The sequence below is a fragment of the Opisthorchis viverrini genome (assembly GCF_000715545.1).
Source record: "Opisthorchis viverrini unplaced genomic scaffold opera_v5_247, whole genome shotgun sequence".
Taxonomy (NCBI): domain Eukaryota; kingdom Metazoa; phylum Platyhelminthes; class Trematoda; order Opisthorchiida; family Opisthorchiidae; genus Opisthorchis; species Opisthorchis viverrini.
The window spans coordinates 157,715-174,391 of record NW_008751901.1 but is presented as its reverse complement, the minus strand read 5'-3'; the positions used below and the strand labels follow the sequence as shown (position 1 = coordinate 174,391).

Below are 16,677 nucleotides of genomic sequence, written 5' to 3'. Positions count from 1 at the left end.
TCCGCCCTACATTCAGCTGCCTCTGGGCGTGTGAGAATATATGGTGAACTCTCCAAAAGTTTCCATACAAGAAGCGGTGTTCGACAAGGATGTCCACTGTCTCCATTCAAGTTCAACTTCGTCACTGATTAAAAACTGAAGCGAACACTCAAAGGTCTTTAAAACTTCGGTGTTCAAATTGTTGCTGGTGAGGACCTTGTTGATCTAGAGTATGCAGACAACATCGCCTAACTTTAGAAGACCAAGGCGAAGCAAAGGCTCTTTTGAGTATCATACCATCTTTGGGCCTGCGTCTTACACCGTCAAAGTGCAAAGCCATGATTCATAATACACAGTCTCTAAACTAACCCCTTACACATCAAGTAGAATCATTGGAGGTTATGGTAAATTTTACATACTTCTGTAGTTGAATTAGCTCTGACGAAAGTGTTATGACACAATCAGTGCTTAAATCTCAGAAGTCCGAATCACGGCCGCTGCTTTGCGTCACTTATGGCGTCAAAATGCTATATCATTGAGATTCGACGGCCCTGTCTATCAGACTACAGAAAAAGGCAGTGTTGTTGAATCGTTGCGAGACGTGGCCTCTGCGGACAGATAAAGTGAGACGTCTTCTGGCTTTTGAACACCGGTGCTTCATAAAAGTTGCTGGTGTAGGGTGGCGTCAAACAAATCAATAGGGGGTTATTAGAAAACGGGTATTTAATTTTGCAGTAGGAAAATATCCATTACTATCAACTTCGGTGGTTCAGCCATGTAGGTCATGTGGCATGCCAAAACGGGGTCTATCGTTGTTGTTCTCCGTGACACAGACAACGGGGTGAACAATGTTTGACTTAGCAGAAAGGATTACGAGAAGTTGAGGTTTTGTTGGTGCAGCCTGCCTTCCAAGATGGGGTCTCCGTGACCACCCCCATGTCCGATGAGGGACATTGAAAGAAATGGTACCTGATTAATATCAATGGCTTTCGTGCTGTGAATTTGTTATAGAGTATCTGACTGAGCGCTTCGAGGGGTATGCACTTTAGAACGCTTACAACAGGCCAGCATCAGGTCGTCTCCTTCACCTAGCCTTCTTTCTTCTTCCCATTTTAAGACTAAATATATTTAGATGAATTTTATGGTTGTAGGCAGTGAAACATCAGTGTCAGCATTGATGTTGCTATCTTTGCTGTTGATGGGGCTTATTTTGTTACAAAAACTTCGAATATGTAGGAAGAGCTGTTCGTCTTCAAGGTGAACGCTAGTTGTCTTCGTTAGGTGGTTTGAGAATTTGTTGACCTTGTTGCTGTCTGGTCGTTGGAAGACTAAATAAGATGAATTTTATGGTTGTAGGCAGTGAAACATCAGTGTCAGCATTGATGTTGCTATCTTTGCTGTTGATGGGGCTTATTTTGTTACAAAAACTTCGAATATGTAGGAAGAGCTGTTCGTCTTCAAGGTGAACGCTAGTTGTCTTCGTTAGGTGGTTTGAGAATTTGTTGACCTTGTTGCTGTCTGGTCGTTGGAGGTTCCTAGGGAGCATTCTCATTCAGAATTTTGTGTCAAGGACTGATGTTTGCCTTGTGCGAATAAAGTAATCGGTTGTCGCTTACTCGTTTTCACTGGAGTATTTCTGTACTTTTTGGCCACTTTTGTTTGAATGTTTACTCTACGCTGCAAACCAGAGTTTTGTGCTTTGTTATTGCTGCCAACCAAAGTTTACGCATTTGAACAAACCTAACTTTGAAACGAAATCACAATGCTTTCTGGTTCACACATTTTTAGCCATGAAAACTGTCTTTTTGTGTACTAAAATGAAAACGGCTGACTACTTAAACCATATGAGACAAGGCAAATTTGATTTTGAGTTGAAGAGAATACTAATTTTCTTTAGTAGAGCACCTTGGATAATTCCGCCCTCACGGAGTATAGATGACGTAACGACAATACGCGGTCGGTATTTCGTCTAAGTGTAGCTCGTTCTTGAAGCCGTAGAATCATCTAGTTAATTTATTAGCCTGCAAGAGAGTGGCCATGTTCGCCAGCGCACGAGGACAATGGTTTTCCTGAAAAGTGTAAAGTAGAGACGCAAAGTTGACCATGTGATTGCTCTTCGTGATGTACAACTCTTGTATTCGACTACTGGCAGCCAGCGCTTGAGAGTCCGTTGTTTCACTGAATAGTTAACACCATAGCCTAGGGTTGTTATTGGTTCCTTGCCTTCCATCAGTTTTTGTTGCTTATAAAAACTATCCCATCCAAAAAAGAGAAAGGGGCCATTATTCATAAACCACCGCGGGAATAGTATCCCGTTGATCTACTTGGCATCAACAATCCTATTAAGTCCACATACGTATTATGGGGGCGTCCTTCCTTTTGTCACTGTACAAAACAGACATACCTTCGGAAAGCGAAATGAGAGAGTTTGTGCTCGAGGAATTGAGCACAGACGACCCCGTTCAAGCAACAACCATCCTGCCATTCCGCTATCACCATCGTGCTGGGTTTGAGTTGTCCGTGCTGAAGGCAACTCATCTATCAATAAAACGTAAGTTATCGATTGTACCGTTCCGCTGTCAGTTCTTTACCACAGTCTGATTAGTTCTCTATTGCAAAACGCAGATCCTCATAAGTGAGAAATACCATTGAAAAGTACTCGCACTTTGAGATTTCTGTTTCCTTGTTGGAGGCAAAACGGAGCTAGAATGGGACAAGGTTACCCGCTAACCACTGTAAGATTGTACGTGACGTCAGAAACAACCAGTCAATACACCGTCGATACCTTTTGAAAAAATGTCAATAAAGATAGAATGCTGGAGCTTTTTCTGATGTCGATCAAGCCACTGGTCGATGGTCCCGGGTCTCCGTGTGGACCACTTCCCTCTTGTCAGTTTCTTTATTTCTTGTTACCCTATTTGATTTAAAACGTTTACTAACGTATGTGTACCCTGTGCTATGTCCCACTTTTACAAGACTCACGACCTTGATCATTTTGCTAAAGCACAAAACCTTCAGTCATCGTCGCCCAACTGTCACGGCGACCGTTCATTTTATTCAGGGTGGGTTGTACTCAGTAATTGGTAATGCGGTGAAATTCAGTTGCAAAAAAATTGTCAAGCCTGGCGAACAGATCAACGGCCAATTTTCTCTGACTCCTACTCATATTAGTCTGTCTCCAGGTAAAGTGCTTGCTGCATGAGGGTCAGAGGATTTTTCTGCGTTATTAGATTTTCATTCTGAAATTGTTGGCTCTTAAAAAGTGGCTTCTTTGGGTGTATTCCTCTAATGTGAGGACGAAGATCCCACTGAATACTCCTGCTATTGAGTAAATTACCACAAAGATCAGAGTGCTAACCTTATTTGAGCAGTAAGGTATCATTTTAAGTAGTGAGTAGGTCCATCGGCAAAAACTGCACCAGTTATAATCGGTTTTGCACGTCAGTTCTACCTGTTTACCCACATCCATTGTCAGCCAAGCCCTATTCATTGCCTTTAATGCGTGAACACAGCGAAAGCACTCGTGGTGGACTTATCACAGCGTCTGAATTGTCCTGGCTTCAGAGATGACTGCGATTGATTTGCCCAACTTATTTGAACAGTTCATCTGACTCAATTTTACCTTGTCTCTTGGTGGCTCCGGAGTTCATTCTCTTCAGTGCACTTAGCCTATCGCTGATTCGCCCAACAACTGACTGTTTAATTCTTTTTAAATGGAGTTTATTTATCGCGGTCACCATATTGTGCTTCATCTAAGCAAAGCATCTATGCAGATAGAAGTTGTTAACACAATATATTCTGCTTCATCTGTTAGCTCTGAAGAGGCGATATTTTAAAAAGTATTGATTGTAAATCCATACATTTCTGTGCAGTGATAGATGGTCAAAACCACGTCCAGCTCTGGTAAATGCAAACCTAAGAATCACGCATCTATTTGTAAATGGTATTTTTATACATATCATGTACACGTTGAATCGCTGTTCGTAACTAGGGGGTACACGTTGTCCATAGGAATGTAACCAGATGACCAACGATTTTTGACTGTCTTACATATCTCCAACATTCAGCCGGTGATTTTGTCTTCGCACTGGGGAAGGTCATGCGAGGTCCAGACGCCAGAATACTCTCGGAAAACAGAGAGCTTGGTTATGGCACTGACGATGATTTGTTGTTCTACCAACTGGACCCGATAAACCCCATGTCTGACCCTGTCTGGACGTCCCAAGCAATAGTGAGTTTGTTGTGTTTCTATGCTACTTACTGGAGTTCTGAGTAGTCTGCTTCATATGCAATTGATGCAGTGGTACTGAAGACAGCTAGCTATCTTTTTCGTCATTCTTGGGGTTTATCAGGTAGACATGGTCTCCAGAGGAGATAATCAATCTCTGACTTGAACAGCAGCTGGTCTGAATGTTTGTTTTCGAGCTTATCTGAATGAAAGAGCTGGAGACTTCTGGGAGATCCTTGTAGTCAATTGGTTTACTTCCACAGTATGCCCTGAGACTTTTTTGTGAGAATATTCAATAAGGTTTATTTTGTTTTTCATGTCTTCTGAATGTGTTGTACATAGTGTGGAAGAATATCGATAGACTATTGTCTACGACGGGCCCCATTTAGTACCCGGCTGGGGCAATTTCATCATACATATGGACTGAAGCCTTACCAATTCTATATACGCCTGTTAATGAGTCAGTAACCGAAGTCAGCATTATGTAAATCAACCAGTAAACGACACTTTCTTTCAGATCCTGACTGAGTGTTTGGAGGTACATGCATCCAAGAATGCTTGACTAAGGCCAAGTCCCTTCCCTCACTTACTCGTTTATCTTCCAAGGCTTTAAATATAATAAGACAAACTTTGCGGCTGTACAGCAGTGAAGTATCAGTGTGAACAGTGATGTTGCTGTCCTGATGATGAGGTGGAGGATGACGGTGAATCCTCACCAATTACTGTTTCATTTGCGCGGTCATTTGTATTTCCTTCGATTATGATACTAGGAAGCCAAACCAGGTTTAAGTTGGAAGTTGATAGGAACCACTTGGTGGTGATGTCCTTTCCAGCAATTCGTTTAAGATTATAACATAGCTGTTAAAGTAGTGGCCAGTGAACTATTTCAGGTAAACGAAGTAAGAGAAGGAGGGCTGTTCATGACATAACACTATCTACATAACACTATCACTGCGACCTGTTTACCCATCAGCACACCAATTTGATTTTGACGGCAGACTCACCTGCAACCCAGATGAATCTCTCGTTTGTGATGTCCATGAGCTGTAGAAGAGTTTCCAGGAGCCTTATGAGTAGTGTAGTATGTCTATATGACCAACTCGTTCATGCGACTGTAATTCAGGTGAGACCATTCCAGTAAGATACTGTATGCATTTAACTTTAGGTAGAAGGCAACAGTTGGTACGAGAATATCTACTTCGCCTCCACGTGAACAAACTCCAAATGCAGTTGGATAGATTTGGGCCTCATTTACCCGTTGATATGCACCTTCGATGTTCTCTGTGAATGAGCAGGTGCACGGTTCTTACAAACACGCTCTATCAAGAGTAACGTCACCTGAAAGTTACGTAAAAGTGCACAGTCCGTCATGTCCTGAGGAGCCTGTGTAGCAAATGAACAGACGGTGACAAAACAACTCCCTGCTACAGGGCCACACATGTATGTGACAGCTTACGACAAATATGTGCTCGTATGAAAGTATAACTGTCGTTTGGAATGGTTAATGCTTGAGAAGAACAGAAGGTGACCTCCGATGTCCATCTTGGAAAGTTTGTCTTGCAGAAGGTTCCGGTTGCTCGGATCGGAGGTTATGTTGGATGAACCAGACTTGAAGACCTGGCAACATAGATAAGATTACTGTCACATGTGCAACAACTGTAAGCGATTATTTCTGCATCATATCATTTTTTGATTGTCGGGGTTCACTGGTAAGTGGCGAAATAATAAAATACGTATCCTGTGCTGAAACACACGCCCCAGCTACAAGTCTGCGGCGAACACGGGAGATAATACGGACATAAAACGGTGAAGTTGTAAAAATAGAAAAGTTGGTCCAGAGTTTAGCACCGCACTAACGTTTGTTCTCGACGCCAAAGTCACTGCTCTGTGTCAAATCCCTGAAGTCCACCCCCTGTGAGGGTCTACTTCTAGCTGAAAACATCAGAGCTGAGTTGCAAATCTACCAGAAAGACAGTATAGTATGATGAAATGGAATCTTGCTTTTGCTTTGTAGCTAACCAAGCCTTATGGAGATGATGATGCCATACTGGTGATTCAGTTGTTTGCGATCCCATTGGGTTTTCGAATTGGAGGAGACATATTCGTTGGACATCGTGGATCGTGGTTTAAACCGAAAAAGAAGAAGAATTTCAATAGGATTTGGGAGGCGAAACGTCGTCAAATAAAATCCAGACATATGATTGGCTGGTCCGTGATTCGACTCCTTGAAAGGTAAGATGGGTTAATGAATTATCAGTGTAGCAAGTTACCTTTAGTGATGCTCTATAAAATGAGTACATGTGGTTCATACACAGCCTCAGCATATTGATCCCTCCTATCTAGGCTTGGGCCACCCGGTTGGGGGGAATGGCAGCTAGGCACCGAAAGGATGCTACAGCTGAATGATCATTATCATTATTACTACTACTATTAAAGGCATATGGGCTTGGACCGAATGAATACTTTTTGACACCCAAACGAACAACTAGACCTTTACTTTTTTTTAAAATCTGTTTGTAACGCTTTTTTCTAGATGAATCCGTAAAGATCAGCACCTTTGTAGTTTGGCTGTTTATATGTACTCTTATCAAACGTTGAGAAACCAGGAATATTTCGGCAAACGATATTGATAGACGGACTCCTCTGGACATTAATTTACAGTAAGTTTCGAGCGCCGGTTAACTTTGTTCTGATGCGCATCAGAAAAGATACAGACACTCCCAGCTTTACATTACTGGCTATTACTGAATGGTTCTTCATGGAAAGGGCCTATGTGGGATCTGGTGTAGTGCGATGGATTGATCAGGGTAGGCTTTCGCTGCTAAGTCACATCATGCATACCCAAAGGCAGAAAGGAGTAAGCAGGAACATCTGTACTCGTGACGGAATACATCCGTATTTACATGAGAACTGTTAAAAACAGCAGACGGGGTAGTGTGAACCACTGGCCAAGTATTAAAACATTCAGATAGAGCGTACATACAAAAGAATGACAGCTGACAGCAAACTGTGGTTATAGCAGTCATTACGGTGGGAATCGTGGAGGTTGGTCAGTATATTTAGGTAAAACTATTGAGCAAATCCATTCAACTGCGCACTGACGATGTCTCCTCGACTGGGGATTAAACGTTTGCAAGCCAATTGCCAAGCTCGGTGAACAGATAAACTGTCATCCGATCAACCACCGGTATAGAGAGGAAGCGGGGCATGTCATTATTTCGTGATGACCATCAGACTTAGAGGAAAACTACCGAACCGTAAAGAAGGAGCGTGAAACTAACGGAAGGGTGGAAGGGGGTACAGAAAAATTATGGTCATCAGGTTCGTACCCCCACCTCTAGATGACGCAATTGCAAGTGTGCAAAATGACGCGTGCTGCCACAAACTGCTCTACGCTTAAGCAAAGGGACGCAAGGCAAGAAGACATTGGACACGTTGTGTACAGGGCGACTTGGGTACTTGTGACGTTGACAGACAAATAATGGTCCACAGACATACGCAAAGCCTTTGAAAATGAGTGCAAAATGCAACCATTTAACCATACACTGTCACAGCTTTCCTGGTGAATAGAATAGAAAACAAGGGAAACGGCCATAGCCAAAGTTTGAACAATTCGACCCCTTTGAGGAACGAAAGTACCGAAGACGCTGTTCTACGCAGTACAGTGATGGAAAGTAATGGTCCTTTCATGGACACTCTAGTTAAACACGGAATGAGGAACTCTAACACTCTGCAGAGATGTCTTGATTTTAGTTCAGTAGTGCACGCTCTTAGTTTATGGATGGAACCACGAAGGATTCACCGATTGCGAACAAGACCAAAAACGCGAGTTTTTCAGTTGTTTGAACCTGATAATCCTAGAAGTATTTTGAACACAAGAATACTGGATGAAGTTACTGAAGAATCACGTGAATGTTGCCTCCACAAAGACGAGCTTTATTGCATTAAGTTCTCTGTATAAAGTGCAGGCGTAGAGCGAAGAGCATTTGTACACACGCTCTGTACCTGTTATATGGACGTTTGGCCTTTTCCAACACGTCCGGAGCTTAGCAGTCCCATCACATCTCCTTTAATAATTACATCTACGCTTTTATGGTATCTGTTGAGCTGACTGAAGGGATATTTGTTTCCACAGCTTGCTGGGGGATTTATTATCATACTGAGGTACCATTGAATGTATGGACTGCTACTGTCCAATCGGATGCAGACCAGCTTGGTAATGCGTTGCAAGCCAATTGCCAAGCTGGGCGAACAGATCAACAGGCACCTGATCAGCAGCCAGCAGACTGGCTTGGCTAGAGTGTTGTCCGCCTAGTTAAACAGAATTGGGCCACCGGATGCGCGAAAAAAAACGCCAAAGATCGCATGCATCACCGAAACAGGGTACTTTCAAAGCACGCGAATCAAATCTCATCTACCTGAGCAGGTATTGCTCAACATTAGCCTACTAATTTTACTTGTAATGTCCAAAAGATGACTTCCCCTTTTTCTTTAAATATATTATAGAAACACATTAGAAAACAAAGATTAAATCACAAGCCGCTCAAATACGGTGTATAACTTACGGTAAAACACAAATTTTCAGGTCCTTAAGCTAAATTGGTGAAAAGTGACGTTCAGACTTATTCACTTAAAGGTACACTCATCCGTTCTTCCCAGGAAGTTCTTACGTTATGGAATCCATGAACTGGCTGTTTTTCCACCGCCAATTCAGTTGCATTGGCTCCGGAGAGTTCAGAGAAAATCAGAACAGGCGTTGATTTTGCGTGGTCCAAAGCCCTTTGTGAGTTGCCAAGTGTTGGTTTTTCTCGTTTGTCAAGAACGCACATTAAACTAGGGCTGTGAAGTTTTCTTAGTTTTTCCACAGTCCAAGTTGCTGGACGTTGCCGGAATGTTGGCGCGTTTGGTGCAAAAGCATCTGTAAGCAAGTGTTAAACGGAATCCTACACAAAAAATCGCCTTATCGCTCGCAATTAGGCACTGCTACGACCAACGAACACAACATGCACGTGATTGGTCGGAAGATCGGCTCGTTTGGCTGTCCAGCACTAAAGCGAGATCTGATTGGTCGAAAGCGGTCCTCGAGGCGTTCGTGTTTCAAGGTCCGCTGAGTGCCGGTTGCCAGAAGGCATCCAAGTTTCCAGAATGCCGTCTTTGCACGGCAGGCAGCGCATGCGCTTCTAACTTGTTTTAGGCTTTGAATACGCTCGGTGTACCTTTGGTGACCCTTTTGCTGAAAGAAACGCTAGCACGGGTGAATTTAGCTGAGGCGTTACGGTTATTGCAGCAAGTGCATTACCTCTTCCCTTAAATAAACACCTTCCTCTACTACAACCATGCCTCCTTGAGGTGAAAACAACCACCTTATCGCATTGTGGTATAAAGTTTCATTTGCACCCTATGGCTATAAGCGATTTCACCGAAGGTAGGTCGGAATTTTTTTAAATTTCTTTCCTATCAGAACCTGCAGACAAACATTGTTTTTGGGTTTCCTTTGGTGAAGCATTTCGAACTGGATAGTAAAAATCCAGCGGTTTTCTTCGCCAGCATAAGATCAACTTTAAAACTACGGACAAGGAAATTTATGGTGAAGGCATATGTTTGCATAACAACAAAACAGCGTTGTTTTGTAAACTCGTTATGTATCTGCCCCATGCTATCCTCTGATTTGAATGACCAGGATAGGCTTGAAAATAGTGAGTTATCCTAACAAATAAGGATTTACGCGTAGGAAGGATCAAGTTATATCCAGCTGAGAAGAGACCAGTGACGGCGGGTTGGCACAGCAGCGGGTTAGTTTACTATCGCAGAATTTATTCATAGATGTTGGTCACCTACCTAATAAGAGTCGAAGACAAAAGACATTCCAAATACAGTGGTCCTCCAAAAGGAATAACTTATCTGGAAGTGGAAGGAGGATAAGGGATAACCATGGAAACAATTCGACACTCCACAGCTGTCTCTTCGAAGGAGCACCCTCTCAATGAGATTCTTTCAAGAGAGAAGTTCAACTGATACTCGGTTTAATCACCGTTTGCCATCAAGTTTATTTGCGGCAGAGTTGAGAGACCCATTCTAAAACGCCAATTCTGGCGAGTCAGGACGAAAGGCCGTGTGAGTATGTTACATTTAGAAAAGCTGCCCACCTAAGCAGTAGAACGATCGAGAATAATAAAATATGGAAAGGAACCAGATAAACGACTAAGTACTGAAACGTTTCACATAAGTGTTTCGCGAGGTCCTCAAATACAGTGAGCGAACCTGTACTACCTACCTGTACCACCTACCTACTCTACAAAGTCACCTCTGGAAAGTGACGTGCCTTCCAACTAGAGTGTCATAGTAACGCTAAACTGAGTCCCGGCACTGCCACTTTTTTAAAATTACACAGTAGGGTTAAATCAGTCACTTAAAAACATTCTGACATAAGGCGTCCTCCCGTCTGCTTATGAGAGCACCTATTAAAAACAGTGTTTGTTTCCTTGGGAGACTGAACTGTTCTCCAGTGAAAAGACCTGATCTAGTCTTGTGGTGTGTCGTGTCAAAATAACGCACTAGTCCAGTGAGAGAAACACACCTGCGACGATCATAAGCAGCTGAGAAAGAAGTCGGTCACATGAGATTAGCTGTTGAGATGAGAGGGCACTCTACGGAGTATATAGATCGCATACCATAACCACGAAAACCAACAACCAGCAACCAGCCCAAAGATTGAATCCATAAACGCGGTACGTATGCACCTCAGAATATACGTCAAATAATGTCGAATCTCAACAAGTACGCCCTTTTTCACCAAAAAACGCTTCTCATTCCGCATTTTACGGGTCAGATTGTTGCCAAAATCAGGGAACTTTTGAAAAGAGGTGTCATGGTGCATACTACTGGTGAAGCATGCGAGTAGTCTAGGGTCCGGTTTTCTGGGTCCGCATCTAACGGAAGGTGACGTTAACTACCGAAATTACGGGCCCACTTTGCAGTGTTTGTTTATTATTGTCTAATGTTAGATGAAATTCCAGGAAATTTCAAGAAGACGGTTGAGATTGTTCACTTAACAAACTCTCTGTACAGAATACATGTTTAATTTCGTATCTAATGGCTTGTAATAGCTTAGTTCGTGTTTGCCAATGAACAACCCTGCAGCTAAAGGAGTTCCTGCTTTTGACTGTTGTTTGTTTGGAAAGAAAACGCCAGCTGACGACTGTTCCCAACATGGACATAGAATAGAGATTTTTTGTAGCGGCAAGGTAAGGCTTCAGGTTCTTTCCATACCCTGGAAAGTCATCCTACACACACGTGAAGTAAGAAGTGACCTCTCAGCTTGAGCAATGCATGGAATAGCTTGTTAGTTAGGGTGGTGTATTGTGATTCAACCGTAACTGACTTAAGTCAACTGAAAAAATTTGGTCTCCATTGACTTACAGCCTTATTCGCGACTCACCATTCGGCTGACTGACGGTCACTTTCTGAATTATCGAAGGGAACTTAATGCAGACAATGAAGAGGTAAGTGGTATTTGCCCAGGCTACCTTCAGAAAAACCACTTTGGAAAAGTCAGTTCATGTTAGTCTCTTGAAGCTTCTTTTTTGCTAATATAGTGATCCCAAAGGAGACTACCTCGCAGAAAAAACGCTACTCGTTTCGATCTAGTGGCCTTTCCGGTGAAGGTGAACCCCAATTAATACAAATTCTCGTCAGTTTGTAGGATTACTGATGAATTCAGTGCTCTCTAACTCGTTCCAGCACATGACAGCCTCACGGACAGGGGACTGATTCTCGTATCCAAAAATCATCCTAGAACGTAACAAGAAATGGTTTGCCGGAGGTATTACCCCATCCATTCAATGCGTTTCGGAAATAACCCAAGATAGTCACATCTCTTGATTGCATTTGGGTAGGATACAATCCCCTTCCGTCTACAAATGCCCAACTGAAAGTGTAGAAAACCTTCAAATCAGAGAGAACCGTGTTTCTAATGTGATCAACGCAATCAATAAGTACTTAATTATCTGGAGTACGAAATCAGTGAGGTAAGTCCTCCAAAACCTGTTAGCTGCCCATGATAGCTTGAGTCAGGACTGCACAGGAGAAAAGGGGTCCCGTCTATCACTTATCAAGTTCGGTCTTTTGATTCACATTAAAACTCCTGGAAAAGCAAGCACACCTAATTCTCTTATCTGGGAAATCCGATCAGATCAAGCATTGCTTCCGAAGATAGCAAGTTGTCCGAACAAACTAAACCGTTTATGAAAGCACATGAGAAGCTTAAACCAACTGTGTGCACATTTTTATCAAACCCATCCAAATCCTCAGTGAAATCTGTCCATAGACCCAGCCAGATAAACGTGGAACGCTGTTTCTGTGCGGAATGCTTGAATTGTTGGACAAAACAAAGTTGGACTAAAATCCTGGATTTGTTTTTATCCACCAAATACAAACCTATTCAAACCGGCAAAAGCGGATAAATTATACTATACAACTTCTCTTGAACAATTTACTTTCTCGCTCGGATACAACAACATAGTCAGCGATTGAACGTTAAAGAAATACGGGCAGATGTCCATACACTTGTAGATATAATTGTACACGTGATTGGACTACCGTGCAATTTCAGAACGTGATGTTACAGAGAGGAAACGGTGCACTGTAGATCGAAAAAATTGTGTTTTCCGTTCTTGGTTCCATGACGCGTCAGTTGTTCCAGAGGAGCCTATTCTTGTATTTGCTAAACTCGTACTATGTGACTTCACTTGGATGTTTTTGATCTTGCAAGTTGTCCCTACCGTCGTTTTGTTCTTTCAAAGAGGCTTGAGGTAGTCCCATGGCTGTTATTCTCCAGGCATACTTATTGACCCCAGTCAAAAATACTTTGCACAGTCTACACAGTTCATCGTTTTTCTTGAGGTAGCGCACTACTCCTAAGGTCGCTGAAAAAGATTCGACAACCAAACACCGGTTCTACCTCTCTTGGGGCTCATCAGGTAAGCGCGATCATCAACCCTGCTTGAGAACATCATAAACGAGAGATTCAGCTGGGTTCCAGGTGAGTCTCTCGAAAAAAAACCAAATTAGTTTGCAAATGAGTGTATATTCGCTAATTTCGCAAAATTTGGTTTCAAGTAGAACATAAGGTTGACGGAAACCCGGGGACTGCGCCTACCTGCTGAGCCCCAAAAAGGGCGAAACTGGTCGTTGACTGACGACAGATTTTCAGCAGCCTTATGAGTAGTACATTACAAAGATATACATGTATCGCGATATTTCAAATATCGTAGCGACTGAAGCATGAGGCGGCCTGGTGCAGCACATTCAGTTGCCTCAAACATCACAACCGAGAGATTCAGCTGGGTTCCAGGTGAGTCTCTTGAAAAAAACAAATTAGTTTGCAAATGAGTGTATATTCGCTAACCCTGTTTTCCACACGAGCCCACATTGAAAGCAACTTGTGAAACACACTTATTTGGAAACTAATTTGGCCTTTGCAGAACTGAAATTCAGCTAAATCTTCCGTCTATGTTGAGCATCGAGAGGATCGCAGTCGATCGTGGACTGCCAGACAGTTTTCAAAAACCTTTTGAATGGTTCCTTCTGCCAAGAAAATATGTTGCGCTCTCTCAAATACCATGCAACCTGAAACATAAGCCATCATTTCTACAACACGTTCAGTTGGCAATTATCACAGGATAAAGATTCAGCTGGGATTTAGTTGAGTTTACCGTTAGCAACAGCTTCACTGGCAAGTGAGTACAGTATGTCCTTTGTTGTCCCTTTTCCCAGGAAGTGATTGAGGAGGATATTCAATATGCTTTTCAAACCAGGGTGACTTCGAAAACTCTCATCGTGGATACCCGGCTGATTACTGTTCCGACTTCATTCGTCCAAACCGACACCACTGGGTTACCTGAAAACTGTTTTCTTCATCACTTTCCCACCTGATAACCCGAAGCGGTGAAGTTTGGGACACGTTTGTATGCCAAAGTACTAGACAGCCTAGGTGAACTGTGTACGCGTGTGAGCGCACTCCAGTCAGAGAGGTAGACTTTTTGGATCTGACCTCACAAAGATAGATGACGATGTGAGGAAAGCGGCAAAATGAACTGGCCAACCAATGCGCAGTTTTCCAGCTGCGTAGGTGCACGTAGGACAAAAACTGGTGTACAACAGCCTGTGTGGGTCCGAATAGGCAAGAGCAAGCAGAAGCAGTCAGTGCTATTTGTGCTGATTCGGAAGCTTCTATAACCAGTTACCCGGTTAAAATGTGCTACGCTGCGCTGCAATATGAACCTTACAAAACAAACAATGCGAAGAAACGGAGGCGCGAATTCAAAACTGAACTTCGTGAAGGCTTCCCTGAGCTTCGGTCCTCAACATTGAGCAGAGAACATTATCCGAAGCGACATGCACTTGGGAACAGTTTGGGATTTTTCAAGTCGAACAGACCAAGAAGATTCGAATTTGTAAGAACAAATGATTTAAACGCAATTTTTTCTCACTTGCATGGGAGAAAGGAGGCACATAGCCCAACTCAAAAATAATATTCAGCTGTTTTATGAATAGTGCGGAATCACTTTCAAAAGCAGCCTTGGTGCACAGGCATAAAGTATTCTCTAAAGAGCGATAAAATGAGCGGTGCCAATTTAGCGTTGCTTGCTAAGCTACTGCAGTACGTAGTTAAGAAGGGTGTGAAGTAGATTTGTGTTTCGCCAAAAATCGAGCCAGAGTGATTATGTCAGCAGTTGGAATCTGGAACTCGGAAATCCACACCCATCCTTTCTTTATTGGATTAGTGTTTAGGGACTTTCGGATTTAAGAAGGTTGTTGAATAATTGGTCACCATACCTTCTGTCCTGAAATCTAATGGGACTTATCCATCCCTTGGTTTGCATTGCTGTTTTGCTATTTTTCAGGCTTAATTCAATGCTCAGAAAATTCCAACATGTTGGGATGAGCAGGGTAACCCTATCTATTTGAATTCCAATTTTATTGCGTTTCGTTTACCAAAAAACGGTAAAAATTGATTCCGTTTTACTTTCTAAAATTCCAGCCTACATTTTCACAGCTTGCAAAAGTTGAGCCAACTTCTGTGCCGCAAAAAACCTTCAAATTTCGCTCGAGCGTGAACTCACTCGCTGAATACCGTCGTCAGCGTGACCAGAACTGGCCCGAACGTGGTGAGTATTACAGAGCAACACAACGTCTGCTTGAAGAGGTCCATAAACTCATTGAAACGGAGCTGGTAAGCTTTATTTGCCCACATGTTGCTATTCAATGCTCGCTCACTATCAAATGAGCAGCATAACTCGCACTGATTTCTGTGGTGTGTATTTGAGTAAATTTATATCTTCTAGTGCCCGGCATAAAGAACAGTCTGAATGCTACCAAATCAAGGCATAAGATGTATAAATGTTTTTTAATTTATCATACCTGTTGTAACCAATTTTTCATTTTATTTTACAGCAACTGTGTCTCTCGAAAGCAAGGTACGAACCACTGTTTTTATCCCACTGGTAAGGAACACGAAGTTCGAGCACGCTCAAACGACTGCCTGTAACAATATACGAAATCCGGATCACTTGTTCATTCAAATTCGACACACCAGGTTGGGAATTACGAGGAGAGCGTTTATCAGAGAGGATTATAGGACTGGCATTTTCTGATAACACCTCTCCAGAAATGATTCAATGTTTCCTTCAAAAACAGCACTGTTAGTAAGCTTGAGTGAAACTCACCAATGGCGCACTCCCGAATTCGGTATGGTTATGGTTGAGCAGGTATATTAAACACAAATTTGATCCACTCAAAGTACGGATTTTGTCTACTTGACAAGCCCAAAGCTTTCGTAAACGTAACAAGTTTACGTGCAGGTTATTCCCGCTAGTCATTCTTTGTGCCTCGATCGACACGCCTACTTTTAGGACGTATTTGCAGACGCCACGCGTTACGAGTCTTGAATATTGTTGAAGTGGCAGCTTTGGCTCAGGAAGGAGCTGGCCAGCCTGATTTAGTAGCCATAATTTCATGAGGAATGAAGGCGAACGGATACACATGAATTTGACTCAAATGCATGACCAGTTCAAAAGGCCAACAGCCTCTGCACGAATGGCAATGACACGTATTCTGAATGACCGGACAGATGAGTCGTTGTCGGTAATGGTGATGAATTAGGTCTAGAACCGACGAGGAAATGATTGTGTGCTCTCAATAAGCACTGAAATGTAGCATTAGCACAAATCGATCTCCACTCCGGAGGATTATACTCTGGGAGGTGTACCAGGATCCCACTTTACGGTCGTCTTCACAAACCCGAGGGTGATCACGAAATGCTATACATTTATTTTCGATAAATGTAGGTGGCGTACTCAAAACCAAAGACTACGCGAAAACACTGGATGAAATCATGAGTTCTTTGCTGAAGATAATTGTCTAGACAGGAACTTGCAAAATATATTTCTTCGAAAATTCGTGACTACTTC

General features: G+C 42.6%; 1 protein-coding gene across 1 annotated transcript; it reads left to right on the top strand.

The window, feature by feature from the left end:
- Nucleotides 1–431: 431 nt before the first annotated feature.
- T265_14702 (hypothetical protein) lies at nucleotides 432–15,440 on the top strand (the record flags this gene model as incomplete). The annotated part of the gene is made up of 8 exons (XM_009174852.1): nucleotides 432–485; nucleotides 549–651; nucleotides 2,378–2,530; nucleotides 4,047–4,210; nucleotides 6,222–6,439; nucleotides 8,867–8,990; nucleotides 11,629–11,709; nucleotides 15,249–15,440. Coding segments are annotated over 8 exons (1,089 nt in total), but the record flags the coding sequence as incomplete, so codon positions are not given.
- Between the last annotated feature and the right edge of the window lie 1,237 nt (nucleotides 15,441–16,677).